This window comes from Prosopis cineraria, unplaced genomic scaffold (genome assembly GCF_029017545.1).
Source record: "Prosopis cineraria cultivar Desert tree isolate PC_DT_omini unplaced genomic scaffold, ASM2901754v1 PC10, whole genome shotgun sequence".
NCBI classification, from domain to species: Eukaryota; Viridiplantae; Streptophyta; class Magnoliopsida; order Fabales; family Fabaceae; genus Prosopis; species Prosopis cineraria.
The window spans coordinates 21947275-21960842 of record NW_026555341.1 but is presented as its reverse complement, the minus strand read 5'-3'; the positions used below and the strand labels follow the sequence as shown (position 1 = coordinate 21960842).

Below are 13568 nucleotides of genomic sequence, written 5' to 3'. Positions count from 1 at the left end.
TGCATGAAGATGACACATCTTCTCATGAATTACTTGATGATAATAAAATGTCTACTATACTTAAGCTTCATGAGCATGAGAAGGGTATTTTGTCTTGTGATATAGGTACAAACACCAAAGGAGCCAATTTTAAAGAATTTTCTCCACTTAAGCTTGATGTCTATAAGGTTCCCAAGCTATTGGAAGAAAATTTTACATTTGTAATACCTTTTTCCATTCAAATAATGGAAGAGACTAAGAGCTTAGATGATGAGAAGGTTGAATCAAAGACTAACCAAGTCAAATCTTTCATAGTGGAAGATATTATCCATGAATTTTTCAAGGAAATCATATCATGTAATCTTGCACCAGATAATGGAGTTATTTTTCTTTTCAATTCATTTGATAGTATTGCATTTGATTGTTTTGATTTTATTGGTTGTCTTCCATATCATGATAAATTTTCTCCATCTCTACTCTAATGTCATTCCATTTATTTTATTATTCTTGATGACCATGTTGCATTTGATGCATCCTTGCTTGCAAAAGAAAATATTCATGGTTGCATTTTATATAATTTGAAGGGAGAAAAATCCACATCATACACCTTGGAGCCATTACAAATTGATCTTGAGTCTCCACCCAAGGTTCTTGGAGAGAAGAGTATAATGAGTAGCTTTATACTACTGCTCAAAGATGAAAACTTCAACTTTAATAGCTTGCAAAGATTTAAACTAGGTTGTATCATCTTCACCCTTTCTCTTTACTTCACTTTATGCTTTGATTTTTTGATTAAGTAAATTACAAGTGTGGGGGAAATGAATCTAGTAAGAAAAGGTAGAATTTCATTCTTTTTGGTTTGCTTGTTTCTTTTTATTTGTTTATGTGCTGAAAAAAAAATTCTACACCACACTTTTTTTATGCATTCATTATTGATCTCACCTTATTTTATCACTAGTCTATATGTACATTGAAGACAATGCATGATTGAAGCATAAGGGAGAGAAATAAATATTTTGTTTTGTTTTGTTTTGGCTTTTGAAAAAAAAATTAAAAAAATTTTGTGTGCTTTCTTTTGTTTTGTTTGAGGTTACTTAATTACCTAACTCTTGAATGGATATTTTTATGTTTGAGATGCGGTAATTTTTAGGATTGTTAGGTGTGAAGTGAGCATTCTTTTACCTTAAATTAATGGATTAGAGTGGCACATTACCCTTTCATGGAAGAGGCTAAATACTCATGTGTGATTAATTCCTTAGTCACGTGACCCTCTAGAATTTTTTTCACTTCTTAATTAAGACCACATGTCTTGCACTTGTTTGATAGGAGATGAAAGAAGGCATTCATAAAAATAGCCAAGAGCCAAATAGCCAACCTATTATTATTGATTATCCTTTGTTAGCTATTTTGAGAATTTGGTTTGATTCTTTCTAAAAATAAATATTCACCTTATTTTCCTCAAAGGATGCATGTTACACTTTTATATATCATTTTAATATTCATTACATGTCCTAGATCAAGTGAATGGATGAATATTGTCATTTTTCTATCCATTATTCCTTATCCTTTATTATCTCACCATTATAACCATTGTTTTCAAAGAGTTAGAGGCAACAAAAAAAAGAAGAAAAGTAAAGAAGGATTGAAAAAAACTATATAGTGAGAATAAAAGCAATAAAGTTGCTAGAAAAAGAAACAAAAAGAAGGAGAAAAAAAAAGAAAGACAAGAATAAAAGTTTCCTAGCTCATTTAATTTCATTGTTTCATTATTTCTTGTCATTTCTTTTCATCCTTATTGTGTTAAGGTGTCCACTCAATTGAATTAGGTTACGCTTTGTACATTAAAGGGATATATCTTGACATTAGGATTATCTTGATACTAACCCTATTTTTCTTATATGCATTTCTTAGGCATCCTTTTGTTGCCCACATTATAACATAATAAAGTCCACTTGATTCTTGATTGCAAGTTCTATTTAGTGGTGATGTAGAAGGTTTACAAATTTATGGTAGGATTTATCCTAAGGAATTTTGAGTGAAATTGAATACTTTATACACTTTGAGTGATGAGAGCAAACACTTTACCTAGAGAGGCTTACTCTTTGACATTGATTCTTGGTAAAGGTTTGTTTGTGATGTGCATGATTCTTTCTCTAATTATTGCCACATTGATTGATAATTTGTAGAAGTTCGTGAGCTAGTATTTTAGTGATTTTGAACATTATTTTTCTCTTGTTTCTTTGTCTTAGAGTTTCTTTTGGGTCCTTTTTTACTTGATTTTGCCCGGACTGTAAAAAATAAGTGTAGGGGAATTAATAGAACACATTTTTTTTCTACTTTTATTTGTCCATTAGGACCCTTTTATTAATTTTTTATCACCTCAAAGTGCACTCATTGTATTAGATTTGAAAAATTGCCTAAGTTTTTAGGTTTAATGCATTAAAAGTATTTTGGTCCAAAAAATGAACTTTTAAGAAAATGTACAAGAAAAATTGACAAAGTGCATTTTATGTTCATTTCATGAGTGGTGACATTATATTTTTAAAATTTATTTTATTTAGGGAGTAATTAAATAAAAATTCAACACTTTCTAAAGTGTCTTAGTTTGACCTAGTTTTCGGTTTGCTTTTGTGTGAAAATGTTTATATAATTTTGTGTAGCCTAAAACTTGGTTAATTTAATAAATTCTCCCTTCTAATTATGAATTTAACTCTAGACATTGATTTCATTTTATTATATCACATGCTATTTAATTGAATTATTTGATTTATTTGACGTAAATGACATGTGACTTGTGCATCAATTGGGGAATTGAGGTCAACACTCCTTGAGGTCAATGGCTAAGCATTTGCAAGTGAAGTATAATTGTTTTGAGGGATTAAATTAGCTTAAATAAGGTGGATGATACATGAAAAATTAGGCATATATTGGAATCATCTACCAACCAATAGGAGAGTGCCACCTTGCAAATGTGACATGGCTCCCATTTTCATTTTAATTTCTTTTCCTAATTTTTATAAAAGAAATATATATATATATATATATTGTTCACCTTAGAAAAACATTACATTTATTGAATCTAGACACATTACAAATTTAATAAAATTGAACATTATAGCTTGAGTTGGGCTATTCTTATGTGTGACCATGTAAGCCCACATGAAGTTGCCAACAGGCTAATTACGCTACTAGCCTATAAGTCACAAGTGGCCTCTAACAAGACATTGCAACTATCTAATGGGGGTCGATGATCCAATGTAACCAATCATGTAAATGTATTAGATTCCTTTTGTCACATGATATTTCGGTCAAGTGTGAGATATGAAATTCTCATTTTCCTTTATTTAACCATTACTTTCTCAATTTTTCTAAGTGGACTGACATAACAATGGAAAAACCTTTTTCATTGTAGCATGCCATACTTTTTCTCAGTCTTACTCATCGAGGAGACCAGTAATATCTCTCAATTAACATAAGGAATAAATTTCATCTTGACCACTCATACTCCTCTGCATGAATATCATTAAACTCAATCATAGCTTTTATGATCATCCAATCAAAAGTGACTTTTGACTAAGTCAAATTTCAACTGTCATCATATAAGAATCAATACTGATCTCAGGTCAAAGGGCTTAGTGATATGATTTTATATGAGATAAGCTTATAACTTATACCATGCAGCTTTCTCATAGCAAGTCAGTCCAGCACCTTATATGTCTTATGTGTGCCTACGATTTTGATTTATATATATATATATATATATAATTAATTAAAGTCATACTAGTCTTGTTTCATTTATGATCCCTCATAGTTAACCAACTAGGAACATTTAGGACATTCACCATAGTTTATCCAAGGATACAGTTATGATAGTGAACATACAATTAATATGATAACAAAATAAAAATTCATTAAATAACAATGTTTATTGTACAATAATTGACCCTAGGGCAAAATTTCTAATAGTCTTACCCCATGGATTTACATTTTTATAGGTTTTAAGAGAGATAGGGAACAAAGGAAAGAGCCGAGTAAGGAATAGCTACTCAGATATCCATTGTATTGCCCATTTTATATTCTAGGTGTGCATATAAATATGAATGTGTAATATTTTGGGTTGCCAACTAGAAATGCATAAACTTGTTGAGTGGCACTTGCATGATAATGTGTTATGATGTATTTTAGCTCATGAATTGTATGATGTGATGATATATGTGGTGACATGTGTAACGATGGGGTAAAATATTAATACAAGTACAAGTACATTGTAAAATGTGTTGTGATATGTTAAATTACTTGTATAATAAATTTGTGATATTTTTGCCTAAAGGGAATGTTTGGTGAACCCTTGTGAGATTAGGCCAAAATACTAATACAAGTGAAAAAATGTTGTATACATGTGGTGATAATATATATGTGATGTATTATGTGGTTATGATAAGGGCCAAGTAGTGTTTGTTTATGATTTTGGTGACTTTGGCCATATTGGGTGAAACTAACATTAAGTGGCTAAATTTTTGTGTTTGGTATGTTATAGTGTGTTTAAATACTCAATCAAGTGGACTGTTAATCAGGTGTATAATAGTCCACTGGACTTAGTTCAAGCCTCAAATTGGGGTAATGGTATAAGTTTTGATTTTTTGGTACTTGAATTCTTAAAAATCATTTTAAAATCAAACTTTTACATCTAGGTGTCCAAATTTCATATATGACATCAAATCATAATGAAACTTATACCATTAGTTAGCTTATCGAATAAGTTTCGTGTGAACGCTTGAATCACTCCAATTGAACGTTGGATGCATATGTCATGATTTGGCATGTGCACCACGGCATACGATACAGTAACGATATTGAGTCCTCTGTGCCACAAGCTGTGGCATATGGGCCAGAATGTGCAAAAATTATATTTTTGGCCCTATCTTTGTGTTTTGCTTTTCATAATTTTTCATGCTTCCCATATGTTTAACAACTAAGTTTGAGCTCAAACTTCAAATTTGATGGGTTTTACATGGGATCCCAAATATTCAAATTATTTTTAAATGTTTAATTATTTTAACACTTCTATGTTCATGGTAAGCCTTAGAGTTATATATAGCTCCTAATTACCATTATTTGTTGTGACTTTGTGGTTAATATTGTTAATGTCAAGGTAGATGTTACACACGGTGTAAGGTGCATGCATAGCGGCACATGGTACAACAAGGCCATATGCCATTTTTGGCCACCCACTTGAGCCCGGTTGATCCGAATATCATCCTAGCTCATTTTCACAGTTGTTCAAAAGGCCAAATTTGTCATTTGAAAACATTATTAACTCATAAGTCACTCAATTTTACTAATTTACTCCTCTCAAACACTTAAATTTTTAAAGTTTAAAATCCAGAATGTTACACAAAGATCTAGGAATGAGCACCTTCAACAACATGATGATGGCGAGGATGTTCAATAACGTGTATTAATGGAATCTGCAAAAAGGATTGGGGTTACTAGTGATAGACACGACATTGTGGCTGGATAAGAGGACGAAGTCATTCATGGATTCGTGCACAATGAATCAGAGCAAGTTCTTCCAAGATTTCATGATCAAGGTTAGCAATCTAGATGTCAAGATCGAGAATCAAGGAGAGATTCATCATAGATGCGACACTTTCAACTCGCTACAACGTTGAGAGTAAGTTGTTCACATACACTAATCAATATGGAAATGTAAGATTCAAATGTAAATTATAGAGTCGGTACTAGTTCCACACAATGCATAATCGAAAACTAGAAAAGGCATGAAATTAAAAAGAAAGGATGAGCAATTTAGATTTTCGTGTTGAGAGCCGAGACTTGGGAAGGAATATTGGAGTCTTTTTGTTGTCTTCTTTTGTCCATTGTAATCAAATTCGAGATGTAAAGATTAAGCAGAGGATGAAGAATGACCTCAATGTCATTGGTCAAATTGTGAGTCAAACACTGAAGTGCCACCAAAAGTGGGCCCCACAAGCTAGTCTAGTAAGCAGAAAATGGAAGAGATCACGGTTGATTGATGGAAGGAAAAATTTGCACCTAACTAAAATTATATAGGGATAGAAATCCCTCAATTAATAGTATAAGATATCCAGTATTCCTCAAAAAAAAAAAGTATAAGGATAAAAATGCTCTTTAACCCAAAAGATAAACTAATATAATAAAAAACTACAATAATAGATTGACAGTATTTACTCAAATTAAAAAAAAGAAAAGATTGAAAGTAGGTTTATAAAGTATAAAACTTTTGAAAGTTGGGATCCCAAGCTACACAAAAATCAACGTAACCCAGTTAAGAAATTAGACATCAATAAAAAATCTCTCTTCAGAAAATAAACATCAATAGAAAGATGATTTGAAAACGAATGATTTCAATTTACAAAGTAAAGAAGATGATGACAAAGACAAAGCCACATGATAAAATTGATTTTACAAAAATATAGGAAATATGTCAAAGATCATCCAGCCAACGAAGTTACTAGTAGGTGTTCGTGAAAATGTTTAAAAAAAAGACTAAAACAAAGCAAAACAAAAATAAGTCCATTGAGAAATTCATGGAGTAATAACCCGCCTTCCTATGTCATATTGAGCATTATTCTGTCGAAATTGGATTTAATGCTCTTCAGCTTATAAATGAGCATCGATTATTCTTTTTTTAATTTCTTCCACCTGAATTATAATTAGGAAATCTCATTATTTTGTTCTCGAAAATTGGGGTAAAATGTAAACTAAATATCATCTTTTAATTGCTGCTTCCATTTTAAAAAATTTTCTTTTAAAGGAAGAGCCATGAATTTGCACCATCCCAAATATTAGCATAATATGCAACTGGAATTCTGATAGTACAAAGAATATTGCCACTAAAGTCCAACAGCAAATATGAATGAAATATTGTTCTTCAAGGAACAAGAATCAATGGATAATCCGCGTCAGTATACAACCTCACGAATCAGTTAAATTTTAGTTTTCAGCATCTTTATCAAAAAAAAAAAAAATTAGTTTTCAGCATCAAAGGGGTTGCATCAAAATTTCAACAAGTTGACCTAACTCTAATACAATGTATATCCCGTCAATGCTTATCACATGCTCCGTTCGAACCTTGTGAGTATAAATTATCTGGTAACTGCACCAAACTATTATCCTGGATCTGTTAGAATACCAAAATCAGCAAGTAATGATTGCAAGTCATTTTGTGTAGGTTTTCATGACAAAGGCAATTAAAACTAACTTGTGCAATCATCTCATAACAGATTCTTTCACATAGGATCGACCACCCGAACTGCAATGATAAGAATGAAATTAGAAACCATGTAAAGATGCTTCAAAACAACCATAAAAATGTTGTAGTAAAATCCAACTCACGAATATTCTAGGTGAATATTCATAAATCGACGATTTTCTTTGCTTTGTGACAGCACCACTAAGCCTTCAATAAGTTGATCTTGCTCTAGTTCTATGGGATCATAGAAGTATATCAACGTCTACACATTGTGCAAAAACACATTGATAAGAAATATAATCAACCGTAAATTATAAATTTCGATTAAACAACTGAAATTTGGCCAAACAACCAAATCATACAACTGAAATTTGCTAAAGAAGGACGGTCATCATGCTACACATAACATGAAGCTTTAAATCACAATACCCTAGCAAGTGTCATGCCAAAATACTAATTTATATTCCATTTCAACAAGTCCTTCTCATGAATTTTCTACTATCGTTCTATGATTTTCCTTGAGCTATTTTCCTCATTTTAGGGGGGGGGACCCACCAGTCTTGTCCTAACTGGAGCAATTAATTATTTATCCTGGCAACTGTCAGATTTGTTGTGTTACAGCAACACACAAGATCAGGATATGTCCTAGAGGCCTGAAAAAAAAAAGAGAAAAAAGAAAAAAAGGATGTCTGCTTCAAAGGAACCGCATATACAAGAAAAGTCTAATTTTGTTTACATACTCGTATTATTCATCCATACTCGTATTATGTTGTTCATATAATCGAATAATACAGGAGTTATTTCAAATTATATATGGCAAATAAAGTGTTGTTTCCAACGTTGTCTTGCACCAAATAGTATGCCATGCACCATGGTGCCAAGACCCGTGTGGCACGTTCTTTATTATAATTTATGATTACATGTTTGAGCATTTTTTGCATCGAAATATCTTCGAGATAAGCAATGACACAAACATTGAAAATTGAAAACACTGATCAACAAAACTAAGAGCGCTTATTTGCAATATTAGAAATTATAAAATCAAACGGCACCTGTTGCCAATGGGTTGGAGGGTCCTCGGGTGCAGTGGACAGCACCAATGCCTCGCTAGGGTTTGTCCGTTTCTTTCGCTGACTTCCATTCATTGGATGGTTGTCGACAGAAAAATTTGTAAAATGAGAATTTGAAGATGTTGCGGGACCATTAAATTCAACATCAAACCAAAATGCAAAACCATGCAGTGGAGCTGGAAAAATTATGAAAATAAATTAACAGAGATATTACAAGAAGCAAGTGAAGATATATCTGTAGCTAACAAAAGCGCTAAAATGGGCTTAAAAAAGGGGGCGGGGAGAAAGAGAGAGAGAGAGAGAGAGTATTTGACAGATTTAAAACAGAGCTGAAAACATGGTCGCTGGATTAGGAGACAGAATAACTGAGTTTGGCCCATGAAATTTGAGAGCAAGCTAATACAAAAGGAGGGAAAGGAGGAGCGTTCAAAATTAGCAGAAAGAGAAAGTATCATTTGGAAATACATAAATGAGACAAGAACAGGCATAAGAAAGGTTACCTCGCATCATTGACTTGAACTTATATCTAGTTGAAACAGATTCTAGCTCATGGATGGTAACCGAATAACAGTCCACTTGTATTACCTGCAACGGGGAATTATTAAAAAATTGGAAACTATACTGGTTATTTGAAAAGCAGAATATTTTGAATCAGGACAAACTCAAACATGCATGGATGGAGGGAATGGGAACCTCTCCATTGTTTTATCATCTTGTTCCCTCCACTTTTCTAATCATATCAATTAACATCACTGCATTAAGTGAATCTGTCTCAGCCATAAATTTAATAAATGGACAAGACTAGGAAAGTGGAGGAAAAAGGATAAGGAAATGGAGAGGTTCCTTGTCCATGCATGGAGACAGTTACATACTAAACACACTGTAGATTTTATAAAAGCATATTTTCTTATTGAACACTTTTGAAAGAATATTCTATATTACTGACAAAAACAGTACATTGATGTATAGGGAAGAAATAGTTACACTTTTGCTATCCAATTAAAAAAAAAAAAAAACCTATTACATGGAAAGATTTACAGAGAAAGAAAAGGCTAAAAAACAGGGAATAAATAAGACTAATAACAGAAAATAAATACTGGAATGTTATTTGAAATATTCCACCAACACTTACCCTCAAGCTAGAGAATATATGTTTATGATTCCCAGTTTACTTCTTAATTCTTCAAATCTGGATCGAGTGAGAGACTTCATGAGTAAATCTGCCACTTGTCTTCCAGAACTCACACAAGACAGATCTATCATGCCTGAATCTAACTTCTCTTTTATGAAATGGGGATTCATCTCAACATGCCTTGTTCAATCATGTGATGATATAGAAGTATTTTTCCCTCAAATATCTTCATGGTATCAAAGCAAAAGGATGGAAAACACAATTCCTCTCTAGACAATGAGTTGAAGATGAGTCCTTGACCAGAGTAGATCAAGTCACAGTCCACAATGCCGCTAATGACAGAGGATTCCTCCTCAAATGGGTCCGCATGAGTCATCTCTTCTAACCTTGAGACCTCTGCAATTCTGATCATACCAGAGAAGTCGAATGGCAAGAACTATTGCGAGTGGGGACAGTCCATGATGCTTGCTCTCAAAGGTCAAGCCAAAATGGGTCTTATTTTGCATGACTCTACTGCCCCTCCAACATCCAACATAAAGGCTTAGAAGTGGAAATCTGAAAATGCCATAGTCTCTTCATAGCTTATAAATGCTATGATTCTAGACATAAAAAAAAACTTCTTGTTTCTTTCTACTACCCAAGATATTTGGGAAGCTGTTTGTGAAGCCTATAGCACTGGCAAAATGTCTCCCAGTTATTTGAGATAAAACAAAAACTCTCTGATAGAGCCCGTTATTTTCCTAAGACGTATCAAAGGAAGTCAAAAGGGAGGAATAACTCTAATGGAAATACTTTAACTGGTCCAAGGACTTATCCTTCAGTCCCTAGCCATAAGAAACAGTAATTTGTGATCTTTTGTCATGATTAGAATCTTTTGGGTAGTATGGGCTATGTTTGCCATGCTGAATGTATTAGTAGTCTTTTGCTTAGAGAGTGGGAGGGAAGGAGGATAATGAAATTGTGAGGAGAGATTGGCCTCTTTAATGCCAGTGGTAGTGGAACCTTTATTTTGAAGCTTGAAATCTAGTGGCTAGAGTTATTTTGATTTTATAAAGGAAATAGGGTTTTTGCCAGAATTATAGTGTCCTTGTAACTCTGATTCGATTCATTCAGCTCATTATTATAAAAAAAACCTCAGCATTTTCCTCTCATATTTAGTGCTGTTATTGTCTTTTTTATTGTTTCTATTGTATTACTGGTTTGGGTCACATTATTTGGCATCAGAGTGAGATTTCTGGGTAAATTGAGAGAGAAGTTATGGCCGAAAGAGTATCTAAGTAGGTTGGGGAACCCTATCTCAAAAGCTAGCTATTGAAGTTGGAAAACCAACCTACTTATATACCCCATTGAGCATCCCATACTACTCGATGTGGGACTTAATATCCCATACTACTAAATCTCTATCAATTAGCCCCCCATGGAAAGCCGACATCCCAATGGTTGCATTCCATAGCACTTAACTTGGTCTTCTTTCGATCAGAACCCTCTGTGAGTAGCCATTTCTGAAACCGCCGACAACGAGACTGATACCAATTGATAGGTACCTATGTAGGATGAGGAACCCTACTTCAAAAGCTAGCTATTGAAGTGGGAGAACCAACCAACTTATAATACCCCATTGAGCATCCCATACTACTCAATGTGGGACTTGATATCCCATACTACCAAGTCTCTATCACTTTCTAACTAGAATGATCAAAGTTTGGGTGAGTATTTGCTCAAAAAGACATCCCTTTGGCAAGAACTAGACCTAATGAGTGATGATACATGGTGTTGCCCACTGCTGCTGCCAAATCTTGGAAAAAATTAAAAAAGGAGCAATTATTTGAGTTGCTTGTAGTTCTAGATGCTGTGTTTGATGATGCTAGAGGAAAAATTCTGAACAAAAACCTCTCCTATCTATTCGAGAGGCATTTGTTATATTAAGAAGGGAAGAATCACGGTGAAAAGTCATGCTTAAAAGGCGACTTTGTGGCATGTTCTCTGTTGCCTAAATCATCTTCTACACTTACTATGCGTTCTAATGAGCATAAGAATCAAAAGGGACGTCCTACTTGTGATCATTGTAACAACGTAGGGCACACTAAAGACACTTGTTGGGATTTATATGGAAAACCACCTGATTGGAATCCTCAAAAGGATTGAGGTCAAGGATATATAGCTGAAGCATCCAAGGGCGAGGAACACATGTCTTCACCAGATGATCATCTCAACAAGATTCTATAAATGCTTGTTGCCATGAAAAGCGACAAATAACCAGTTGCAACTATTGCCAAATGAGGTAATTTCTCTCAAGCACTAGCTGCCATCAAAGGTAAGTGCTCAGTTAACTGCTGCATTGTAGATTCAGGTAACTAATCGTATGACTGATAATATTATACTTTTCACGACACATGTCTCATGCAAGAAAAAATTTGCTGTTACAATTGATGATGATTCTGATTGTTTAGTGGCTGGTATCAACAATATTTATATTTCTGCTACCTTAACTTCACATAATATTCTTCATGTTCCTAAGTTAAAAGTGTAGTTTACCATCTGTTAGCCAACTGGCAAAGAACACACGTTGCCATGCTAACTCCGTTACTACCCATTGCTTATTTCAAGATTTGTTGATGAAGATGATTGAGAGTGCTAGAGAGTTCGATGGGCTATACTACCTAAATGAAAGTGATCTTAAGATTGTCAGAACTTGTAATAAAGTGTCTCCCTAGTTTCATTAAATGTCTCAATCGTTTCCTTCAATTTCTCTAACAAAGACTCATCTACATTTTATTGCAACTCTTGTGAACATGCTAAACATCATCGCTCATCCTTTCCTAGTCTTTAGTATCATGCGTTTCATCCTTTCACTACAATCCATAGTGATTAGTCAAAAACTCACATGATCTGAAGCAAAAACATCTAAACAAAGTTTACAAGATTTTTCGATATCTAAAAGGTTCACTTGGTCGTGGACTATTGTTTAAAAAATCAGAGAAGAGAAACGAGGAAATGTTTATAGATGCTGATTGGACAGGTGACCAAGATGACCGGAAGTCTACTTCAGGGTATTGTACATTTGTGTGGGCCAATCTTGTCACCTAGAGAAGTAAGAAACTAAGTGTCGTTGCAAGGAGTAGCTGAGGCTAAATTCAGAGCAATTGCTCTTGGAATTTGTGAGGGTATTTGGCTCAAGCAAGTCTTGGAAGAGTTGAAGCAAAGTATGAATCTCCCAATTACACTATATTAAGATAGCATGGCAGCCATTAACATATCTCATAATCTTTTTGAACATAACAGAACTAAGAATGTAGAGATTGATTAGCACTTTATCAGAGAGAGAATAGATGGTGTTATTTGACTATCCTACATCCCATCCAGAGAACAAACCATAGATATTCTTACGAAAGGATTGGCTCGAGACAAGTTTGAATATTTTGTTGGCAAGCCGCAAATGATTAACATCTATAATCAAACTTGAAGGAGTGTCGATAACTTAATATTTCTAAATAAATATTATTTATTTATTATAAATATGTTATTAATTGAAGTAGCAGAAATGAAAATGTTGAGATGGATGTGTGGATATACATGTAAAGACAAAATTTGAAATGAGCGAGTAAAAGAAAAAATAAGTGTGGCACCTATTGAAGAAAAAATAGTAAAAAATTGTTTGAAATGGTTCGAACATGTACAAAGAAGATCATGGGAGGCACCTATGAGGAGAGTGAAACATATGACTTTAAGCCCTGTTAAGAAGGGTAGGGAAAGACCGAAGAAAACACTTTTGAAAATTATTGAGCGAGACCTTTTAATTAATAATATTTCTAAAAACATAATAAATGATAGAACACAATGACATTATATAATCCATGTAGCGGCCCCTGCCTAGTAGGATAAGGCTTGTTGTTGTTGTGGTTGTTGTATTATAAATACGTTATTAACTAGCCAGATTCTTTGTATCATATTCCTTCCCTGTATCTCAGCCTATCCCAAGATTTATGGCCTATATTTATTGCTTTGATTCTCTATACTTGAATATATTCCCTCAAAAGGGTTTAGTGATGATATAGAAGTATTTTTCCTTCAAGTATCTTCATAAACCATGAGAAATATCCTTCTAGTGAGGAGCTAAGGAAAATCTATATGCCAAAATTGCATGAATGTTTTA

The 13568-nt window shown here is 33.5% G+C and overlaps 1 protein-coding gene across 3 annotated transcripts in view; it reads right to left on the bottom strand.

The window, feature by feature from the left end:
- Positions 1–6828: 6828 nt before the first annotated feature.
- Positions 6829–13568, bottom strand: part of LOC129322336 (probable protein arginine N-methyltransferase 6) — a 61689-nt gene continuing 54949 nt past the window's right edge. The window contains exons 10-14 of one of the 3 annotated variants that reach the window (XM_054968627.1): positions 8784–8868; positions 8266–8459; positions 7357–7475; positions 7223–7273; positions 6829–7141 (exon numbers count right to left, since the gene is read on the bottom strand). In XM_054968627.1, coding sequence (XP_054824602.1) covers positions 7231–7273; positions 7357–7475; positions 8266–8459; positions 8784–8868 — 441 coding nt within the window. In that variant the 3' untranslated portion in view covers positions 6829–7141; positions 7223–7230. Of the gene's footprint in view, positions 7142–7222; positions 7274–7356; positions 7476–7511; positions 7867–8265; positions 8460–8783; positions 8869–13568 lie in introns of those variants that run through there. The other 2 variants (XM_054968628.1, XM_054968629.1) reach the window with 2 other exon arrangements.